This window comes from Impatiens glandulifera, chromosome 1 (assembly GCF_907164915.1).
Source record: "Impatiens glandulifera chromosome 1, dImpGla2.1, whole genome shotgun sequence".
Taxonomy (NCBI): domain Eukaryota; kingdom Viridiplantae; phylum Streptophyta; class Magnoliopsida; order Ericales; family Balsaminaceae; genus Impatiens; species Impatiens glandulifera.
The window spans coordinates 155,270,532-155,293,089 of NC_061862.1; the positions used below are offsets into that span (position 1 = coordinate 155,270,532).

The window sequence follows — 22,558 nt, forward strand, 5'->3', positions numbered from 1 at the left end:
TCTGCACAAATGTCCACTAACCCATTAGATCACTCATCGACTTCTAGGCTCCAGCTCCAATAAATATGGATTTGATTTAAATCACTAAATTTATATGGATTTTATTATACTACAGGCTCAGGTATTTTATTTCCATTTTCTCCCTTGATTATACGGTTTTCCTTGAATCAGACAATAAATAGCTTAATTACTATATGCTGACTATGTTTATTTTTTTTTTATCAGTTGTTTTAAATTTTTTATTTTATTTTTTCATAACTACTATCAAAATTACTTTAATTATATATATATATATATATATATATATTTTTGAAAAAGGTCTATATATATTAAAAGTGACAAAAAAAAAAAAAAGTTTAATTAAAACAAGAAAACATTACATAAAAATAACAAATAAAAATAATAATAATAAAAAAAAATACTTAATAAGTTATCGACTTTGTAAATTTTTGAGAAAAACGATTAATATTCCGACAGACTCTACCAACTTTCCTGAACGAATCTTAGAAAACATCATAATAATAATAGTATTATGAATGATACACAATTAATTTCACAATAACACATTCATAATACTTATCATTATCGACATTTGTACAACCATATAATTTCATCTTCGTTTATCGATATCCAATTAGATTTGACAGAATATAGTTAAAATTTAATTGTATTTATGAAATTTAGATTTTTTCATTTTCAATAATTACAATAAACAAGGACGGATCTGATTTAAAGTTGAGCGATCTTAAAAAAATAGCATAAAAATTACGGATAAAACGAGTGAATGATAATAAATTTACAATTTATTTTATAGAATTAAAAAAACAAATATTGAATTAAATTAAAAAAATTAAATGATAATATCAACATTTTCACTTTAATAAAAAATGTCAATATCAAAACATATGTTTGCACAAAGAAAACTTTAGTAATCTTTGTGAGAGTTTTCATTTTGATGCCCCAAACTACTACGGTTGTAAATTGTGTCGATTTTTATTGGATTTTTAAAAATAAATAGCATTTATTCCGAGTCACGCACATTGACCTAATTACAAATTTCAAGTGTTTGACAGAATAAACAAAATGAACTGTCTTTGAAAAGGCAAGTCTTACTCAAGGTAATGGAATCCATAAAAGGGTCCTCATATTATACAAATCTTTTGGGGAGAAAGAAGTTGGGTAAGATAGGCAATTGATGAATTACAAATTCAACCCAAAATAGATTTGTCCCTACCAACAACGTTGTTTATGAAAAGGTATATTTGGATGGATGTAGTCAATGGTCAAAAAAAGTGGCCATTCGTTGGTTAATATAAAGCAAGCAACCACATCAATGAAAATTGAATAATCAAACCAGAAAATTTTAAAAATCTTTTGGTTGTATGATCTTCTTTCTTATGTTCAATTTAAATAAATATATATATTTTTTAATTACCGAGAATTAAATTTACACCCGCAAATCATGTTCCCACTTTAATACAAAACGCTTATAGATAAAACTAAATTCGTGATTTTTCAATCTTTTAAATTAGTCTTGCAATTCAGCTTTTAAAACGAGTCTTACCGCTAAATTATTTTGGTGGGTTATATATATATAACAATCCATGTGTGTGCATGCTTCTTCATTACTTAACCAACCAGGTATGGAAGCTATAGTCCTGTTCTTGGCTGCTCTTCTCTCACTTTTTGGAACTCTTATGGCTCAGCAGTCTGCTCTTACTGCACCGGATGAAGGTCATTTTCTCTCTTTTCCAGTTCATTCTCTTTTGCCATGTGGATGATAGATTACTGGAATTTGAATTTCTATCAGTGGCGGCTATGAAGAAGTTAATAGATTACTGGAATTTGGGGACGAAATTGAATTTTACGGGAATTGATCCTTGTTCTTCGAATGCAAGCTGGGCACATGACCCTGCAAATCCTCTAGTTGCATGTGATTGCTCCTCTAATATCTGTCATGTAACTAAATTGTAATAAGCACACGCCACCCATTTCATTGATCTAGCTAGCTTTATCTCTGTTTCACTCTATCTATCGATTGTTACAGGAAAATATATGCCCTGGACATCTCTGGTGAAATTCCAAATGAACTGTTTCTATTGAAGAAACTTAAGGATCTGTGAGTCAATATATTAATTCATTATTGATTCATAAACCCTACCCTCATTCTCATTACTTACTACTGCAGGAATTTAGGCCAAAATGTATTGAGTGGTAAGATCTCATCAGCAATCGGACAACTCTCCGATATGGAATACCTGTAATCATCTTTACTACACTTTTCACTTCAAAATCATTGTTTCTTCTTCCATTTTGATGTTTTTTTCATTGATTGACCACCGGAAACAGAAGCCTAGGCATAAACAATCTCTCAGGGGAACTGCCGACAGAGCTTGGCAATCTCACTAAATTGCGTTCCTTGTAAGCTCTTCCTTTCATCTTCTAATCAGAATTATAAATTACAAACATGTAGCCTGGTCTCATTTGTATTGTTTTGTTATTTCAGAAGCTTTAGCTCCAACAATTTCAATGGATCATTACCTCCTCACCTTGGAAATCTGACCTCCTTACAACAGCTGTAAGCTGTTCAACGAAATGCGTAACTCACTTAATTGTGTAATTATTATTAGAACATTCATAATTCTTTCATATATTGACTGCTGTCAGATATATCGATAGCAGTGGTGTAAGCGGACCCATTCCAGATGAACTATCAAACTTGAAAAGTCTCCAAATCTTGTATCTTCTTCACCACCCTTACTTTTTTCGATCATATTAAGTCTATATCCACCACCACCACCCATCTAAATGGTCAATTATTATTATTTTTTCAGGTGGGCATCTGATAATCTATTCACAGGAAAGCTTCCGGAGTTCCTTGGATCTTTCAAAGATCTTAATGTCTTGTATACAAGAGCTTCCATATGCTGTTTCTGAAATTATAAATTAAAGTTTTCTTGAGTTCTTGGTAATGAAGTTTTAATTTCAGGAGACTTGAAGGAACAATGCTTGAGGGACCAATTCCTTACAGTTATGGTTCTCTAACAAAGCTAGATGACCTGTAAGCAAAGTAGATTTCCTTTCAACTTATACCCTATTTGGAAACACTTATTGTTTTTGCATCTGAATAGGTTTTCAGATACATAAACAAATATATGAATCTTAATCTAATTTAGTTTTCATTAATTGAATAAGTGTTTCAGGAGGGTGACAGTTTCATATCTCTCCTTTTCTTTTCTATATAGGAGGATCGGTGATCTAGGCGGGGAAGATTCTTCTCTCGACTTTTTGGAGAACCTCGCAAACCTGACCATAATGTAAAGCTGCTAGTTTACATTTCCGACAGGGTCTTACATATGTTACAATCAACTGACTACATCTTACCTCCTAATTGTATATAGATCCTTGAGGAACAGTAGAATTTCGGGTCAAATTCCTGCAAAGCTCGGAACTTTCACTAATCTGAAATCATTGTAAGTCATCGGTATACATTCTAACTGGCTCGTTCTTTCCTTGCATAGTTGCAAAGTTTACTAATTTTTTTAATTATGTTCTCTGCGTAAGGGATTTGAGCTTCAACAAGCTGACGGGTTCAATTCCAAAATCCTTCCAGAATCTTGGTTTATTGGGATACTTGTAAGCATTTTAGTTTTAGTCAATTTGTCTTTGTTAAATCCTGAAATCAGTTATAAAACTGCCTACTTTTCTATCTGTTTTCAGATATCTTGGAAGCAATAACTTGAGCGGTGAGGTGCCTCGAAATATTGGATATACTACTCCACTTGCACTGTAATCCCCATTTAGAAACACTTATTGTTCTGTTTATGTATCTTGATACGTTTCAAAATTTTATTTTTGTTTGAATATCGGAAACATAATTCTCTTATAATTTTAATTCATAGCGATGTTTCCTTCAACCCTTTGTCTGGACTTATTCCTCCATTCGTCAACACATGGTATTAATTAAGCTTCTTATGAAGTGTAACTTTCATTTTCAAGAGCCAAAAAGAATCAATTTCCTTATCATCACTGCCATTGTTGTTTTCGATACAGGAATAGCATCGGAACGTCCATTGCACAGTACAGATACGGGAGAAGGTAAGTTTTCCTCACAGTTTGATCTTATTTGAAAATTGTATTTTGTCTTAATTTTAGTCACATATTTGTGTTTTTAATCATACATGAAGAAAGTTACTAACAAAATAGCCCATTGTAATATGTTTGTTTACTTTTCCAGGAAAGAAGTCCAATTATTGAGATGCATATCAAATGGCAAAAAGTGCTCCAACAACACAAACCCATCAAGTATAAGTTTGATCCTTTTTTACACCATATTTACAAAAGTTTTATTTGAAATGGTTGATCAATTCTTGCTTGGTTGCAGCTTCATTTTCCATAAAATGTGGAGGCAGTGAAATGGAAACCTTGGATGGCAATAAATTTAAGAACGACTCAGAAACACTCGGAGCAGCCACGGTAAACATTGGCGGAGATCATGCATGGGCAGTAAGTAACACCGGAGCTTTCCTTTCCAACCCACAAGGATCAAAATACACGACAGAAACATCTTCACAAATTACCCAAACACTGAACTCCGAATTATACAAGTCGGCTAGAGTTTCACCCAGCTCCCTTAGGTACTACGGTCTTGGAATGAAGAACGGGGCGTATAGAATCAAGCTTCACTTTGCCGAGATTCAAATGGATGACGATCCCAATAGTTGGAAAGGCCTGGGAAGGCGCCTTTTCGATATCTATATTCAGGGGAAGAGAATAGAGAAGGATTTCAACGTTAGAAAAGAAGCAGGAGGATCGAAGAGAGCGTTGATGAAAGTATTTGAAGCAAACGTGACGAACACTATATTGGACATTCATTTTATGTGGGCTGGGAGAGGCACTTGTTGCATTCCATTTCAAAGCACATATGGACCTCTTGTTTCAGCCATTCATGTTTCTCAAATTCTAACAAATTTCTCCACTTTCTCTCCCAACAACTAGCTAATTTTTATTTCTGTACTTGCGTTAATAAAATTCACATTTATAAAGTTGAAATAAACAATACTCACCTATTTGTCGTTGCCGTCATCGTCTTCATCATCTTTTTCATCAACAATATCTATGATCTGAACATGTTACATGAGAAGCTTCAATGGTTGGGACAACCTAGTGATCGTCTTATTCCTCTCATTCAACGTTATTTTTGTTATTAAAAAAAAACAATAATGAGAAATTTGACAATGAAACATTAATTTAATTTTGTTCTCACTAGTTCACAAATTTCTCGGTTAATCAAAAATATCATTTATTACATAATAGACATCTCATATTACTAAATTCGTAATCTCACTTCTACACAACTATCTCAAAAGTACCAAACACCTTTTAATTAATTTTACTTTTGACAAACCAACAATCTCATCATATCGCTAACCTTTTTACCTTAAATTCTTCGATAAATCAACAATCTCATTCATATATTTAACCACCAATATTTTTTGTTTTTCAATTAATCTCATCTTATCCCTCGGAAAACCAAACACAAATCTCTTATAATTGGCAAACCAATGTTACTACTCTCTTATCACTCGGCAAACCAACTACAAATTTTAATCACATTTCCACACGCTTCTTATCCCTTGACAAACCAACCACCAATCTCAATCAACTTCTAATCTTGTGACCTAACGATCATTTGTTACCGACCTCTTATTCCTCGACGAACCATATCCCAATCACACTTTCACGTCTCTTATCCTTTGACAAACAGATCACAAATCTCAATCACACTTTTACATTTCTCTTATCTCTCGACAAACCAACCACCATTCACAATTTCACACGCCTCTTATCTCTCGACAAACCAACCACCAAATCTCAATCGATCTCTTATCCATCGGCAAACCACATCACAATATCAATGTTACCGATCTTTTATCCCTCGACAAATCAACCATCAATCTCAATCGACCTCTCTAATCTCGTAACTTCACTTCTGTTGAATAAACTTAAATTAATATGTTATTTGATTTTTTGATGTTTAATAGAGTAATAACTAGGGATGAGTGGGATAACCAAGAGATTTGGGTGGGAGCTATTTAATATGCAGAATAATTTTGTTTTGTCATTTGAAGAGTAAGCATATGAAGAGTCTATGCTTTCCTATAAAGAATTGTAAAAATCTATTTGAGATATAAGAAAGATATATTTTGCCATCTTGTTATCAACAAATTGGTATCAGAGCTATTTTGTGTGAGATAAGCGTGAGAAAACCTGTTAGTCTCAAAAGAGAACGTCGCGGTGTGCGCTGGCCGAGAGAGAAAAATAAGAGCGATCGAGAGCCTTGTGAGGTGTGTGTTGAGTGTAAACACTTGAGAGGAATGGCAGGTCTAACCAATGGCATCCCGCTACCCAAGTTGACAAAAGGCGTCAACTACGACAACTGGAAGGTGCAGATGAAGGCCCTTTTCGGTTCCCAAGATAACTGGGATGTGGTCGAGACTGGGTATTATGAGGAAACTGAGAACATAGATGGGTATTCAAATGCCTAGTTGAACACATTGAAGGTCGTTCGACCTAAAGATAGAGCGACTCTATATCTACTATACCGATCTGTCGACGAACCTGGTTTTGAGAAGTTAGCTGACGCAAAATCTTCCAAAGTGGCATGTGATACACTCGAAATAGGAAACAAATGAGACGAACGGGTGAAGCAAGTCCGACTTCAAACCCTAAAGGGCGATCTGGAAAACATGAGGATGAAAGAGTCTGAAAGTGTATCTGAGTTCATTACTCGAGTGGAGACTGTGGTCAACAAACTAAATCGGAATGGTGAGAGTCTTTCATCAAACCGAGTTGTTGAAAAGATTCTAAGGTCATTGATAGATAGTTTCGAAAATATTGTGTGCGCAATAGAGGAATCTAAGGATCTATCAACGCTCACCATTGAAGAGCTTGCTGGGTCCTTGGAAGCGCATGAGTAGAGAAGGAAAAACAAGAAGGGGGAGTCTCTTGAACAGGCTCTCTAGGCGAAGGAGACAATAAAAGAGGAGAAGGTGCTTTATGCTCAGAGTACCAGAGGCAGAGGAAGAGGTAGAAGACTAGGTGGTAGAGGAAGAGGAGGACGAGGAAGTGAGCAAGTCGGCCAACAGAACTGGCATGGCAGAGGTCAAGCTCGGGGTGGCCGGACAAACACAAATAATAACATTGAGTGTTATAACTGTGGAAAGAATGGGCATATTTCCAAGGATTGTTACTCGATAAAATGCTACAATTGCAGAAAATTGGGTCATATTTCCAAAGATTGTAGATCCGAGAAGAAAAAGGAGGAACCAACAAACTTCTTTGCTAAGAAAGAAGATGAAGGGTTGTTGTTGGTGACAAAAATTCCAGAACCTGATATCAAACCAAGTTGTTCTAATAACTCATTTTGGTACTTGGATATTGGCGCAAGTAACCACATGTGCAACGACGAAAGCTTATTCAAAATACTCTCAAAGGTGGAGTCCGGATCCATTTCTTTCGGCGATGCTTCAAAAGTAGTCGTCAAAGGTCGAGGAACGATCAAGTATTAGTAGAAAAATGGGGGAATTGGAGAGATCAGAGATGTTTACTACGTACCTGATTTCAAAAGCAACATACTAAGCATGAGACAGTTGATGCAGAAATGGTACTCGACTATAATGAAAGACCGAGAACTACAGCTGAAGGATAAACTTGGGAGACTCATTGCCCAGGTAGAAATAAAGAAAAATCGTATGTACAAACTTGAGCTTAAAATAGTTCAAGATAAATGTATGCAACTTGATCTAGAGGATGAGGCCATAAAGTGGCATTATCGATTCGGTCATCTTCACTTCGGGGGGTTGAACGAGCTGGTGAAAAAAGAGATGGTGTTTGGACTGCCTAACATTATATTCGAAAAGAGGTTCTGTGAAGAATGTGTGATCGGAAAGCAAACGAGGACTTCTTTCCCAAGCAGTTCTGAATACAGAGCAAATGAGCAACTCAGACTGATTCATACTAATTTATGTGGGCCAATAACTCCAGAATCATTTAGTGGTAAAAGATACTTCCTTTCTTTAATTGATGATTTTTCGAGAAAGATGTGGGTTTATTTTCTAAAGGAGAAGTCAGAAGTGTTTGAAAACTTCAAGAAATTTAAAGTGATGGTGGAGAAAGAAACAAACAAAGTTATCAAAGTAGTCCGATCTGATAGAGGATGTGAGTTTACTTCTAACGAGTTCAACAAATACTAAGAGGAACATAGAATCAAGCATTTCTTGACTGTTCCATATTCTCCGCATTAAAATGGTGTAGTAGAACGAAAGAACCGAACTATTCTCGATATGGTTCGATCTATGTTGAAAGGAAAGAATATGCCGAAACAGTTTTGGGCAGAGGCAGTGCAGTGCGCAGTCTATGTGCAAAATAGATGTCCACAAGCCAAGCTAGGAGAGAGACGCTTCAAGAGATTTGGAGTAGTATGAAGCCGAGTGTCTTTCATCTCAATGTATTCGGTAGTGTGGCCTATGGGCAAGTACCAAGTCAACACATGACAAAGTTAGAAGATCGAAACAAGAAGTACATATTTATCGGGTATGATGAAAAATCTAAGGCATATAAATTGTTTGATCCTATTAATAAGAAATTGGTGGTGAGTCGAGATGTTCACGTGGAGGAATCAATGACATGGAACTAGAGTAACCCGATTAAGGAAGAAACAAGTATAGAGGTTGTTATGCCTCTGATATCAACAACTACCGAGCTTTCAGAAGATGAATCCGAGCCTCTATAACCCAGAATGAGAAGTCTACGGGAGATATATGACACTACAAATGAAGTTCACATTGTATGTCTCCTCGCCAACTCAAAAGATTTGAATTTTGAGAAAGCCGTACAAGACGATAAATAGAGACCGGCTATGGATGAAGAAATTGGGGCAATTGAACACAATAAAACTTGGGAGCTAACCCACCTTCCTGAAGGAACTCGACCCATTTGAGTAAAATGGGTGTACAAAAAAAGATGAATGTCGAAGGAGAGGTTGAGCGTTATAAGGCTCGACTTGTGGTGAAGGGCTATAGACAAAAGGAGAGAATCGATTATGATGAAGTCTTTGCTTCTGTCACGAGAATGAAGTCAATCCGACTTCTGATCTCGTTAGCTGCTCAAAACCAATGGCTGATTCTACAGATGGATGTGAAATCAACCTTTCTAAATGGAGTGCTAAAGGAGGAGGTGTACGTCGAGCAACCACTTGGGTATATGAAGAGAGGTGATGAGAAGAAGGTGCTGAGATTAAGAAAAGCCCTCTATGGGCTGAAACAGGCTCCTCGTGCTTGGAATGAGAGAATTGACGAGTATTTCAAGAAAAAATGGGTACCAACAATGTCCGTACGAGCATGCCTTATACACAAAGAAATCAGAAAATGATATGATGGTAGTCGCTCTCTATGTCGATGACCTCATATTCACCGGAAGCAACACAAAACTGATTGAGGAGTTCAAGGAGGTAATGAAGAAGGAGTTCGAGATGACAGACTTAGGTTTGATGAAATATTTTCTTGGCCTAGAAGTGAAGTAGTCGGAGGAGGGGATTTTATATCCTAAAAGAGGTATGCGCTTGAAATTTTATAGAAGTTTAAAATGGAGGACTGTAACCCAGTTTCAACTCCAATAGAACCGGACACTAAACTCTCAAAGTTTGATGGAGGAGAACGAGTTGATGCTAGGAGATATCAAAGCTTAGTCGGAAGTCTAAGGTATCTTACAAGCACGAGACCAGACCTAATGTTGAGTGTTGGGATAACAAGCAGATTCATGGAGGATCCAAGCTATACACATTGTAAGACCTTGAAGAGAATTCTGAGATATGTTCGAGAACTCTTTCACTTGGTATTTTCTATTCAAAATCAGATAACTACCGATTAGTGGGTTACTCTGATAGTGATTGGTGTGGTGATGTTAATGACCGGAAAAGTACTTCGGGTTATGTATTCTTACTCGGAAATACGGCTTTTACTTGGTTGTCAAAGAAGCAGCCTATTATAACTCTGTCGACCTGCGAGGCAGAGTATGCGGTGACCTCTTGGAGTGTGTGTCATGCAGTATGACTTTCAAATTTACTAATACATTTGAGAGTGATCTGAGATGAAGGGACTGTGATTTGAGTTGATAACAAGTCGGCGATCGAGTTGGCAAAGAATCCAGTTAATCACGGAAGGAGCAAACACATTGACGTACGATTTCATTTCATTCGAGAACAAGTCAAAGAAGGAAAGGTTGAGTTGGAGCATGTTGAAAGTCGAGCTCAAGCCGCTGACATATTCACCAAGCCATTACCGACCACACTATTGGAGAGTTGTAAAAGGCTGATTGGAATGAGAGATGGGAAGAATATTTAAGTTTAAGGGGGAAATTTGTTGAATAAACTTAAATTAACATGTTATTTGTTTTTTGATGTTTAATAGAGTAATAACTAGGGATGAGTGGAATAACCAAGAGATTTGGGTGGGAGCTATTTAATATGCAGAATAATTTTGTTTTGTCATTTGAAGAGTAAGCATATGAAGAGTCTATGATTTCCTATAAAGAGTTGTAAAAATCTATTTGAGATATAAGAAAGATATATTTTGCCATCTTGTTATCAACAATTTCTGCACCCAACTATCTCAACAATACCAACATCTTTTACCTTCACTTTTGACAAACCAATAATCTCATCATATCACTAACCTCTTTTACTTTAACTTCTTCGATAGACCAACAATCTCACAAATATTTAACCACCAGTATTTTTTGTTTTCTAATTAGAATCTCAAATTATATATCTCTCGACAAATCAACCATAAATCTTTTATCATTGAAAAACCAATATTATTGGTCTCTTATCAATCAGTAAACCAACCACAAATCTTAATAACACTTTCACATCTCTTATCTCTTGGCAAACTAACCACCAATCGTAACCGACCTTTAATCTCGTGACCTCGCGATCCTTTGTTACTGACCTCTCCCACACTTTTACACGTCTATTATCTCTCGACAAACCAACCACCAATCTCAATCAAACTTTCACACGCCTCTTATCCCTCGACAAACTACATTTCAATCACACACTTTCACAAGTCTCTAATGTTTGGAAAAAATAATGTTATCGGCCTCTTATCCCTCTTAACGAACCAACCACTAAATCTCAATCGACCTCCTATCCATCAGCAAACCATATCCCAATCTCAATGTTACTGGCCTCTTATCCATCTACAAACCAACCACATACTCAATCGACTTTTCTATTCTTGTTCCAATGTTACCGACCTCTTATCTATCGGCTAATCACACCCCAAAATATCAATCGACATCTAATCTCATGACATCACGATTATTTATTATTTTGCACCCAACTATCTCAATAATACCAACATCTTTTACCTTCAATTTTGACAAACCAATAATCTCATCATATCACTAACCTGTTTTAACTTAACTTCTTCGATAGACCAACAATCTCCTTCATATATTTAACCACCAATATGTTTTGTTTTCTAATTAGTCTCTCAAATTACTAATCTATAACCTTATCTCTCGGCAAACAAAGCATAAATCTTTTATCATTGACAAATCAATGTTATCGGCCTCTTATCCCATTGATAAATCAACCATAAATCTTAATAACACTTTCATATCTCTTATCTCTCGATAAACTAACGACCAATCGAGTTTGAGTCGAGCTCGAACTCATATAATATTTTCTCGATTATTTGACGAGTTTTTTCGAACATGATAATATATAATATATTTATTTATTTTAATATTAAAAGCTTAAAACAAATATTTCTTTTTACTCTCTCCTCAAAGTCCATATACCATGCTCACGATCCACATTATTATATCTTATTACCTAAAAGTTAAAAAGCAAAACCCTAATTCCCTGAAATATTATCATATCTTACATTACTCTTTCTATTCACCATTTCTCACAAAAAGTTCTTTATTTCTTCATATTATCTCTCACTTTTACCATTTTCATATTTTCTCTCACTTACACTATTTCTCTAATTCGTTCATAAGAGATTGTTTCATTGTTTCATTTTTTTTTATATTATCTCCCATTTATTCACAAGTGTAGTATTATCTTAGATCGCTATTGATTTTTTGCTTTTAGATAACTCTAATTTCTTTTTGTTTTAAGGAAAGTCAACAACAAAGAAGGAATAAACTCTTTTATATATCATGTTTTGAAATTTTGAATAATTATAATGCTTTCATATTTTCATTTAAAATATCATGTTTTTGAATGTTGAATAGGTATAGTAGTTTGATATTTTCATTTTGAAAATAAAATTTGATTTGAATTTGAGCTCAAACTCGAGTTTGAAAATTTAATTTATGTTAACGTTTCCGAGTCGAGTTTGAGCTCAAATTTATAAATTCGTTCGATCTCGAGTTCGAATCGAGCTAATAAATACTTAATCGAGTCGAGCTCGAGCTCAAACAATCTTGAGCTCAGCTCATTTGCAGCGATACTCCAATCCTCGACTCTGATCGAGTAATCTTTTCCCGACTCCGATCATCGAGTACTCACGACTCGAATATACGAGTATCCATTATCATATTTTAATTAATTGCCATAATATTAAAATACTATATATTTGTAATTATTATTTTATTTTATTTTATTAATATATATTAATACCTTAATAGTTTTTTTTACCATAAAAATCATTATATTTTTTTTGCTCAATGTTTGATTTATAATTATTCATTTTGTGGTTGTTTTTGTTGAGTTTTAAACTTATATTTAATTAGAGTTTATATATTGTAATTGGGCTTTAAGCCTTTATTGGGCTTAAGAGTAATAGTTTAGTCTTTTGGCTTTTGATGTACTCTTATAAATAGAGACATTGTAACATAGAGTTACTTGGACCATTATTCCATGGAAAATCAATAGAATGGACGACTCCCCGAGGATGTAGGCATTGTTGGTCGAACCTCGTTATATCTTGTGTTCTTTATTATTTGTTACCACTTTATCTTTATATCTTTTTTTATCGCGTGTTTAGATTAGATCGTTTCTCAACAAGTGGTATCAGAGCATGTTTTGAGAATATTAATCATAATCTATTTATGAAGATATGAAGGAAATCCTAACCATCATTGAAAAAGTTGTTAGATATTTGTGCTTTTTTTGAAGATGGCTATTTGAGAAAACAACATTGGTTGTAAAAGAATTAGCCACTGTGAAGATTTGAGTCGAAATCTTTAATTGCTAAGGAGATGTCAACAGTCGTTAAAATATTTCTTAGTTCTGGGTGACGATGTCTTGAGAAGATGTGAGAAGAAGACAATGGGTCTTTTGTTCTTCTCGGATGCGCCATGGTTATAGGTGACGAAAAGTCGTCGCGTATGCAGCAACACCAGAATGAAGAAGATGAGGTATATTCTTTTGACTTATTTTAATTTGGGACATATGTTCTATTAAAATATACAAAGGAAAAAGAAAATATATCTCCATATATATTCCATATATATTCCATATATATCTCTCTATATATTCCATATTAATAGATATTATATTATGATATAATATAATATATAGAGAGGAGCCAATAATCTTTGAAGCGGTCAACAACTAAGACTTTTTCAACTAAGACTTTTTATTTAAGTCTTGTTTGATTTCGTAAAATAGGTTAAAGACCTATTTGATTTTAAAGCCTTGTTTGATTTTAATCAAACTCTCAAAGCTTTGTATGCTTTGATCTTGGATTTGTATTGAGGCTTGTTTGACTTGAATTTCTCAAAGATGGAGATTTGTGATTTATCTGCTAAGAGATTTGATATTCGTCAATATGAAGATTGAAAATTGGAGTTGAAAAAAAAGGTGGAGTGCTTATTCGATGTTGCAGATTATGGAAGACAATTAATGCAACATGTAAATGGTTTTTTGATTAAAGCAGGTGGCTTTAATGTTTGTTTGCAAGAGTATAGTTTGATATGTGTGTATAAAGATCAGATTTGAATTTGCATCAAACCTTGTGAGTAGGTTTTGATTGGCAATATCTGGTAAGTGCTGGCGCGAAGTTGTTAAGTGGATGTTGATGCCTCAAGGGTTCTACCAAGAATGATAATTTATAAGGTATGAGTTGAGGGTGCACTAATCATATATATATATATATATGGTTTGTTAGATTCTTTCTATGCAGGATTTGGATAGAAGAATGTAGAGAACAAATGATATATCTTCATGCTTGTTGAAAATTAGTTGAAGGTTTTATTATAACCGATTATTGTCTTGGCATACATGAATGACATTATTTCACTATGTTGTGGGATTTGACTTGAAGAAATTCTCGGCTGAAATAAGTTTGAAGAGATTTTTCTTTGGAAAACGGTTATTAAAGAAGTCAAATTAAAAGAGAGGTAGAGTGAAAATCTAGTAGTAGATTTTCGCCTACAGCCGGGCAGGGTTCATCAAACTGACGATCGGAGATTCAAACAGAGTCCGATTGCGCTGAGATTTTGTCGAGAGGGTTGGTAACTCATTCCTCTACATTTTCAACGGTCGGATCAAGGTTTGGACATCCCGAAGTTTGTTTTTCTGGAGCTTAAAGTGTCTGCCTAATTTTAATTTTATTTGACTTATTTGGGACCAAAAAGTTTGTAATTTTTGGTTATGACCTTATCTTATTGGAAGAGCTAATCAAGATGAAGACCGTGGTGATATTATGTGCTTTTACACTTGACAAAAACATGATCGAGTATAGAAAGTTGTTATTTATAAGGTGTTTACCGATGATAACATTATTGACATGTTGACAGGGCAATCCTTTAGGCCAAATTGCAAGATTGCATTGAGTTGGCGGGTGATTAAGGATTGGAACAATTCCAGTTAATACATATTATCAATGAAAAACCAGGAAGAGGAAAACTAATGAAAGACACTTATAAGTTGAGGTGGAGACATTTTGAGAGCAACTCTCAAACGACCAAGAAAAAATCATTGCATTATCTTCTAATGTGAGAAGATAAATAAAAATTTGAGTGGGATTCCTAGTCATGAAAAAGGGGCTAGATGGGAGACTCGGTTAATTCGAATGTAATGATTTTGTTACTTCTTTTGTTCTATCTTAATTGTCTATACATTGTAGATCATATATTAGATGAATGGGATGATTGAGACCTTGAATAGGGATTCCTAGTCATGAAAAAGGGGCTAGATGAGAGGTTCGATCAATTCAAATTAAAGGATATTCGATTTCTTTCAGAGAAACTATAGATGAGCATTTGAAGCATGAATGAAGACAATTGAAGAGAGAGAGATATTGAATATTGAAATGATATTTCTTGGATTTCTAGGCGTTTTTGGATTCAAGAAAATAGCAGATTGCAAGCTAATTTGTTCAAGGAGAAGTATGAGGTTCAAGTTGATTGAGTATGCAACGTTCAAGACAAGATGGGTGACAAATACTTTGTCAGATCTTGAGGTAGAGAAAAGAGATGTCGTGATAGCTTAATTTATTTGTTATGAAGTAGACGATAAAAGTTTGTTTTGGGTCTTCTCGTTTTCGATCAATAACTTATTTTGAGAAAGTAGACAATGGAAGCTCGTTTTGGGTGTCCTCAGTATTCGATAGATATCCGATTCTGAAAAAGTAGACGATGAAAGTTCGTCTTGGGTCTATTCGGTATTTTAGTTTTAGTCGATTGTTGGACTTGAAAAATAAGACACTCGGTTTGTGGCAAACAAAGGTAAAGATTATTTTGACATAATAAAGAATTGTTAATATTAGTTTTCGCATATGTCAACGGGTATGAACAAAGATTGAGAAGAGTTGTTGAATGTCTCTAGTCGCTGAAGTAGCGTAGTTGCCAAATTTACTTGGAGTTATAAACTTTATGATATTATCTTCTAAGGGTTTTTGAACGGAAGTGGAGGTATAATGATTTATCTCGTGAATGTCTCGAACAATGAAAATTGATGTGTGGCTCATAACTTTTTGATGGCGCGATATACGTAATGGTGGAGATTTTTATTCTTCTAAGGGCTCTTGAGTGGAGTGGAGGTGAAGATTGATGGGTACGGTTCGTGTATTTCCTAAGGGACGTGAAATTCGTCAAGGTGGAGATTTGTAATTTATTCATCACATCTCAATAAGCGCAGTATTCGCCCAACGTGGAGATTGTTGGGTTTTGGGTTCATATTTAATTAGAGTTTATATATTGTAATTGGGCTTTAAGCCTTTATTGGGCTTAGGAGTAGTAGTTTAGTCTTTTGCCTTTTGATGTACTCCTATAAATAGAGACATTGTAACCTAGAGTTACTTGGACCATTATTCAATGGAAAATCAATAGAATGGACGACTCCCCGAGGATGTAGGCATAGTTGGCCGAACCTCATTATATCTTGTGTTCTTTATTATTTGTTATCACTTTATCTTTATATCTTTTTTTATCGCGTGTTTAGATTAGATCGTTTCTCAACCGTTTTTTCATCTCGGTAAATTAATGTAAGATTGATATTTTTCACAATTTTGCGATCTTAAGAGTAACTAATTAATGTTTCACATTTTAATCATTCACATTTTAATCAACAATGCTTGTTTCCAACCTAGAGCAATACCTGCACATTTTAATCAAGAGAGCTTTCAGATTTAAGACAACCATGGAAGATCAATGACTGACAACATTGAGTTTTAGAAAACCAGATAAAATACTAAAACTGAAAAAACAGAGTGATACTGAACTATAAATAGGCATCAAAACCAACTGAGGGCAGGACCTAACTTCTTTGGGTATTTAGCTAGGACCAAAATATTATTATCCTCTCTATTAATATTTTAATGATTTTTTATTACTATAAATATTATATATGTGAACAACATGAACTTGATACATATACTTCACAAACTGCAATAATATTTATTTGCTCCACTTCTTTCCTCACATCATACACCCAAAACGAGTCAAATAGGTTCATTTTCTGGTTCTTCCCACCTGCAATCAACATGCACCATATAGTAACAAAAACCTATTTGACGGCATGTCCTGCCTTTCCACCAACGTTGAACTACAATTATTGATTACATTAATTTGTATCACAATCTTTAATACCTTAATATTTCAGTACATAGTACACTTGACCCTTGGTAGCCATGCATGTTACAAAACAAAAACTATTACACTTCCCATTTTAAATTTATATTAATTCGAATCATAATCTTAAACCTTGTAAGAAATACAAATAATCATATTCATTAAAACAACTTCCAACAACATAATCATTTTTTATAAAACCATTCATGGAAATTTAGCTAGAAAGGGAACAATGACAAATACATAAAAGACAATGTCCTTAACATGAATCTAGGACTGTCCTGTGTGACAACAAAAACAAAGACACATCTTAATTACCTATGAAAATAAAACTAGTGGACCTCTATAGGACACATTGAATAAACATCACCATAAATTTGAAGAGGCACCTCAATATTAACATTCTTATCATCATCTTGTAAACACATAAACTCGATTTCCTTTCTCCCTGTCCTATAATAAATCCGTAACCATCGATCACCAAGCGGTAGATTATAAAATTTAAATTGCGACGTCCTCTCATCTGTTTCATTCGGAGAGAAATGTTCATATTGCTTCCATTGCGAAATCAAAACTTTGTTTGGACACCTTTTCCATTCTAGTGATTCAAAATTGTATATCTCATTGTCGCGTTTCGAACTCGTAAGGCTTTTGCAGAGAGTCATAACAATGAATTTGTCCCCAATTATTTCACCTCTACTTATGCCTTGAACGTGTTGGAATGGAGGCAACTGAGACCACTCGTCTTTCCTCACGTCATACATCCATGAAGAATTACAGTCGCCTCCTTCTGGATGGATTACATGGCAATCGTCGGAAGCAGCCATCGCGAAAAGTGCTTTCCTTGTCGGAAGGCTCTTTCCTTGACGCCAGCGTCCAGTTGCAAAATCAAACACGAACAATGAATTCCCGAGTAGACGATTCACGGGGGAAGAGTGTCTTTAATCAAGATGAGTTTCCCTTGAGAACTAACAATCTTGCAATCATCATCAATGAGAATTGCGGGATTAGGAAGAGGAGGGAGTATTTTACACAAACCACTCACAGGGTCTGTAACGAAGTCACAATCAGGACTCCGATGATCGAACCGTGAAGAAATATATATAGGAAAGTGAATAGAAAATTTAGAGAATGAAAAGCAAAACTGGAATGAGATTTTGTCTATTAAAATTGATGTAAATAAGAACACGATTACAATCCTTAAAAATAAAGCATAACTAAGACATTAAACAAAAGACATGAAGGGTCTCATTACTAGATAAGATCAAGAGTCTTGGACAATCCAATAGGCTCTCTTTAACAACTAAAGATTCCTTAATTATTATTATTATTATTATTACTTTAATTTCTAACACTCCCCCTTAAAGTGATGCCCGATGAACTAGTCCCAACTTAGATCGTAGATTTTCGAACGGACCTTTAGGAAGTGCTTTTGTGAAGATATCAGCAACATTGTCTTCACTCCTTACTGCAACCATCTCAATGATTCCCTCTAGTACTTTTTCACGAATAAAGTGATGCTCCAACTCAATGTGTTTTGTCCTCGCATGAAACACAGGATTTGAAGTCAATTTAATAGCACTCAAATTATCTCCATGTATAGGAATTGGATGATCAAATTTGACATGAAAATCCTCCCATAGTCTACGAAGCCATATGCACTCCTGTGATGCGTGAGTTGATGCTTTGTATTCCGCTTCTGTTGTAGACAAGGATACCGATCCTTGTTTCCTACTACTCCAAGATATGCTAGTGTTTCCACAAAGAAAAACAAACCCAGATGTGGACCTTCGATCGTCTCGATCTCCAGGAAAGTCAACATCTGCATATCCTTGCAAGACAAATTTTGCATCTTTCTAATATAGTAGACCAATATCTAGTGAGGTATTAATATACTTCAAAATTTTGTTCGCTTCTTCGAGGTGTGGTTTCCTTGGCTCCTGCATGTATCGACTCACCACTCCAACTGCATAAGCAATGTCAGGCCTTGTTATAGTCAGATAAATCAAACTTCTCACAAGAGCACGATAAGGACGAGGATCTGGTAGACATGTTCCTTCGTCTCGACTAAGTCTAGGATTTACGTCGAGAGGAGTATAGCTCTTTTTTCCATCAGTCATACCAAAATTTTCTACCAACTTTTTTGCGTAGTTGATCTGCGATACAAACAACCCTTTATCGAAATTTTCGATTTGCAGACCAAGGAAGGTTCCAAGTTCACCAAGCTTCTTCATCTCAAAACGAAGCGAGAGCTCATCTTGTAGACGAGCAACCTCATCATAGTTACTGCCCGTCAAGATTATGTCATCCACATAAAGAAGCACCACCACCATCTGTCCTTGACTCTTCTTTATAAACAGACTTGAGTCGGATTCTGAAGCCTTGTACCCACAAAATTGAAGATATTCTGCAATCTTTCCATACCAAGCACGCGGGGCTTGCTTTAATCAATATAGTGCCTTCTTAAGTCTACAGACCAATTGGGAACCATCAGTCTTCTCGAATCCAGGTGGTTGTTCCATATATATTGGACGATCAAGTTCTCCGTAGAGAAATGCATTATTGACATCCAATTGCCACAACTTCCATCGAGAACTTGCTGCTAAGGCCAACACAGTGCGAATTGACGTCATCTTCGCAACTGGGCTGAATGTCTCCTCCTAATCTTCTCCATACTTCTGTGAGAATCCTCGAGCTTTGTATCGATCTATGCTTCCATCAGCCTTTCGCTTGATTCAATACACCCACTTACATGTGACTGCTTGAGTATCAGGAGGCTTCGGAACAACGTCCCATGTCTCATTCTTCTTGAGAGCATGCATTTCCTCCTCCATTGCTGTCACCCATTCCTTGACATTTTTTGCTTCATTATAAGAAGTGGGTTCCTCGTCGTCTATTGCGTTTGCCAAGAAACAAGAAAATGTTGTTACAAAATTATCATCCCTGAATCGACAAGGCCTTACAATGTTCCTTTTTGGTCGAGATTCCCCATTTTGTTGTTGACTTGATTCTTCCTGATGTGGACTTCCTGGTAACCTTTCACCTTTGGCTCCTTCATCGACTAAAGTATCTTGAGCTAAGTCAGGGCTCCCCCTGTCACTATTATTACTACTACAGGAGCTTCCCGTAGACGTTGGAATGGGAAGATCAGTCTGAAAAATTTCTTCAACATCCTTCATATAGTTCGAAGAAATTTCGTCGAAAACAACATCTCTCGACACAGTGCATTTGTGAGTTGATGGATCCATACACCGCCACCCTTTCCTTCTCTGGTCATAGCCGACAAACACGCATTTGACTGCCTTCGCATCCAATTTGCTCCTTCTCGAGTCTGGAATATGGACATAACAAGTAGATCCAAAAACTCGAAAATGTTTAACATTTGGCTTAAAACCAAAAAGCATCTCGAATGGAGATTTGAACTCATTCGGGCTAAGCGGAACTCGATTGATGACATGAGCAGCACAACTCATACCTTCTGCCCATAACTGCCTTGGTATATTCTTCATATGCAACCAAGACTTACAAGTCTCTGTAAGGTGTCGAATCTTCCTTTCGGCTATCCCATTCTGTTACGGGGTCTCAGGGCAGGAGAGTTCTCTTTTTATGCCATTTTGCCTACAAAACAGTTCAAACTCTTTTGAGCAAAATTCTCCACCATTGTCTGTTCGCAATACTCGAATTTTCCTTTCTTGTTCTCCTTCTACCGTCTCCTTGAACTCGAGAAATTTAGAGAACACTTCAGACTTCTCTTTCACAAAGTACACCCAAGTGAACTTGGAGATATCATCCACAAACAACAACATATATTTACTTCCCGAGTATGAGGCAGTTCGAGTTGGTTCCATCAAGTCACTATGAACACGATCCAAAGGACCCTTACTTCTCGATACAGAGTTGTCGAATGGAAGTCGATGAGCCTTCCCATATTGACATCTTTCACGCACACTGCCCTCCTCAATTCTCAGATCTTCAGGTAGACCTTCGACAAGTTTCTTTCGAGACATGACACTGAGCTTAGTCATATTGACATGCCCAAGTCTTGCATGCCATAGAAAAGAGGTGCTTTTGTCGTTCACCCTTTCTATGTACGAATTTGAAGCTGAAAGGACAAAGAGATCATTTACCCGAGTTCCAGTGTGGACCACATCCGCCTTGATTTCTTTCACGTTCCTTAATAACTTCAAATCATTTGGACCAAACAACACCAAATTTCCAGCGTCTACAGCATTTGCAACCGAGAAGAGATTCTTCTGAATTTCTGGAACGTGGTAGACATTCTTCAGAGTAACAGATTCTCCTTTATCGCTTTCAATGACAACTGATCCTTCCTTTTTAACTTTGTGAACCGAGTTATCAGCCGTGACAATGCCAGCGCCCCCATTATGAACTCGACTCGACGAGAACACAGAACCATCTCCAGTAACATGATGTCCGCACCCTGAATCGACGATCCACCTTTGATCGATCTCCTGTTTACCATGAGAAGCCTCTGTTTTCTTTTCCTTCGAAGTCGTCACATCGACATGAAAAGCCTTGTCCCAGTCCTCCTCAACACGCTGGTTAAACTTTTCTCCGAAATTTGAACCAGCAAAATTTCCATTCAAATTTACTCGACAGTCTCTCTTGAAGTGTCCAGTCTTTCCGCACCTGAAACACTTAAGGGACTTCTTAGGAATATTTGAAGAATCTTGACCTGTTTCTTCCTTCTTCGACTTTCCCTTTTTACAGCTCGATTTCTTCACGAACAACGCACTGTTCGACTCCTCCTTTATACTCGTTCCAGCCATTTGTGCGGCCAACGACTCTTGAGATGACAAGAGATTTTCAAACTCCTCGAGTGAAGGTTGTTGAGCCCAACCTTGAATCAAGGTGATGAATGGTGTATATTCGGGTCGAAGTCCTCGAACAATATGCCTCTTTGTTCGAGCCTCTGAGATTTTCTCATCTGGATTCAATAAAGAAATTTTTGAGCATATGTTCTTTACCTTAAGAAAGAACTCCGAGACAGATCCGATTTGCTTTGCGGCTGCCAACTCGTTTTTAAGCATCTGGAGACGAGCCTCGTTCTTCTTATTGAAAAGACGATCAAGCGTTTCCCAGATCTCACGAGTAGATCCACAACCAATGATGTGCTCAAACAGATTGTGGGAGATTGACCTCTTCAACACAAATTCTGCCTTCGCGTTGAGTCTCTTCCACTTCTTCGATGCTTCCGCATTTTCAGCAACATCCTCAAGAGCTACATCATCATCGTCTACGACGATGTCCCACAAATCTTCCCCAACCAGGTACGATTCCATACAAGTTTTCCATATCCGGTAGTTTGACTGGTTTAACAACTCCAAACCGAGTCCAGCTACACGACCACCACTTTCCATATCGAATAACAACGATATCTTCTTCAACAATATTACCAAAGCTCTGATACCATGTAACGAAGTCACAATCAGGACTCCGATGATCG

The 22,558-nt window shown here is 36.0% G+C and overlaps 2 protein-coding genes across 2 annotated transcripts; both read left to right on the forward strand.

Annotated features, from left to right (window-relative positions):
• Positions 1 to 2,039: 2,039 nt before the first annotated feature.
• On the forward strand, positions 2,040 to 4,998 carry LOC124912183 (probable LRR receptor-like serine/threonine-protein kinase At1g56140; the record flags this gene model as incomplete). Its single annotated transcript, XM_047452750.1, has 15 exons — positions 2,040 to 2,119; positions 2,189 to 2,260; positions 2,350 to 2,421; positions 2,507 to 2,578; positions 2,668 to 2,739; positions 2,835 to 2,906; positions 2,990 to 3,061; positions 3,246 to 3,317; positions 3,402 to 3,473; positions 3,565 to 3,636; positions 3,721 to 3,789; positions 3,903 to 3,956; positions 4,054 to 4,098; positions 4,238 to 4,305; positions 4,385 to 4,998. Coding segments are annotated over 15 exons (1,578 nt in total), but the record flags the coding sequence as incomplete, so codon positions are not given.
• A 4,647-nt stretch (positions 4,999 to 9,645) lies between these two features.
• On the forward strand, positions 9,646 to 10,112 carry LOC124912193 (secreted RxLR effector protein 161-like). The gene is made up of 2 exons (XM_047452761.1): positions 9,646 to 9,844; positions 9,916 to 10,112. The coding sequence occupies exons 1-2, from the start codon at positions 9,646 to 9,648 to the stop codon at positions 10,110 to 10,112; spliced, it is 396 nt and encodes a 131-aa protein (XP_047308717.1).
• The last annotated feature ends 12,446 nt before the right edge of the window (positions 10,113 to 22,558 follow it).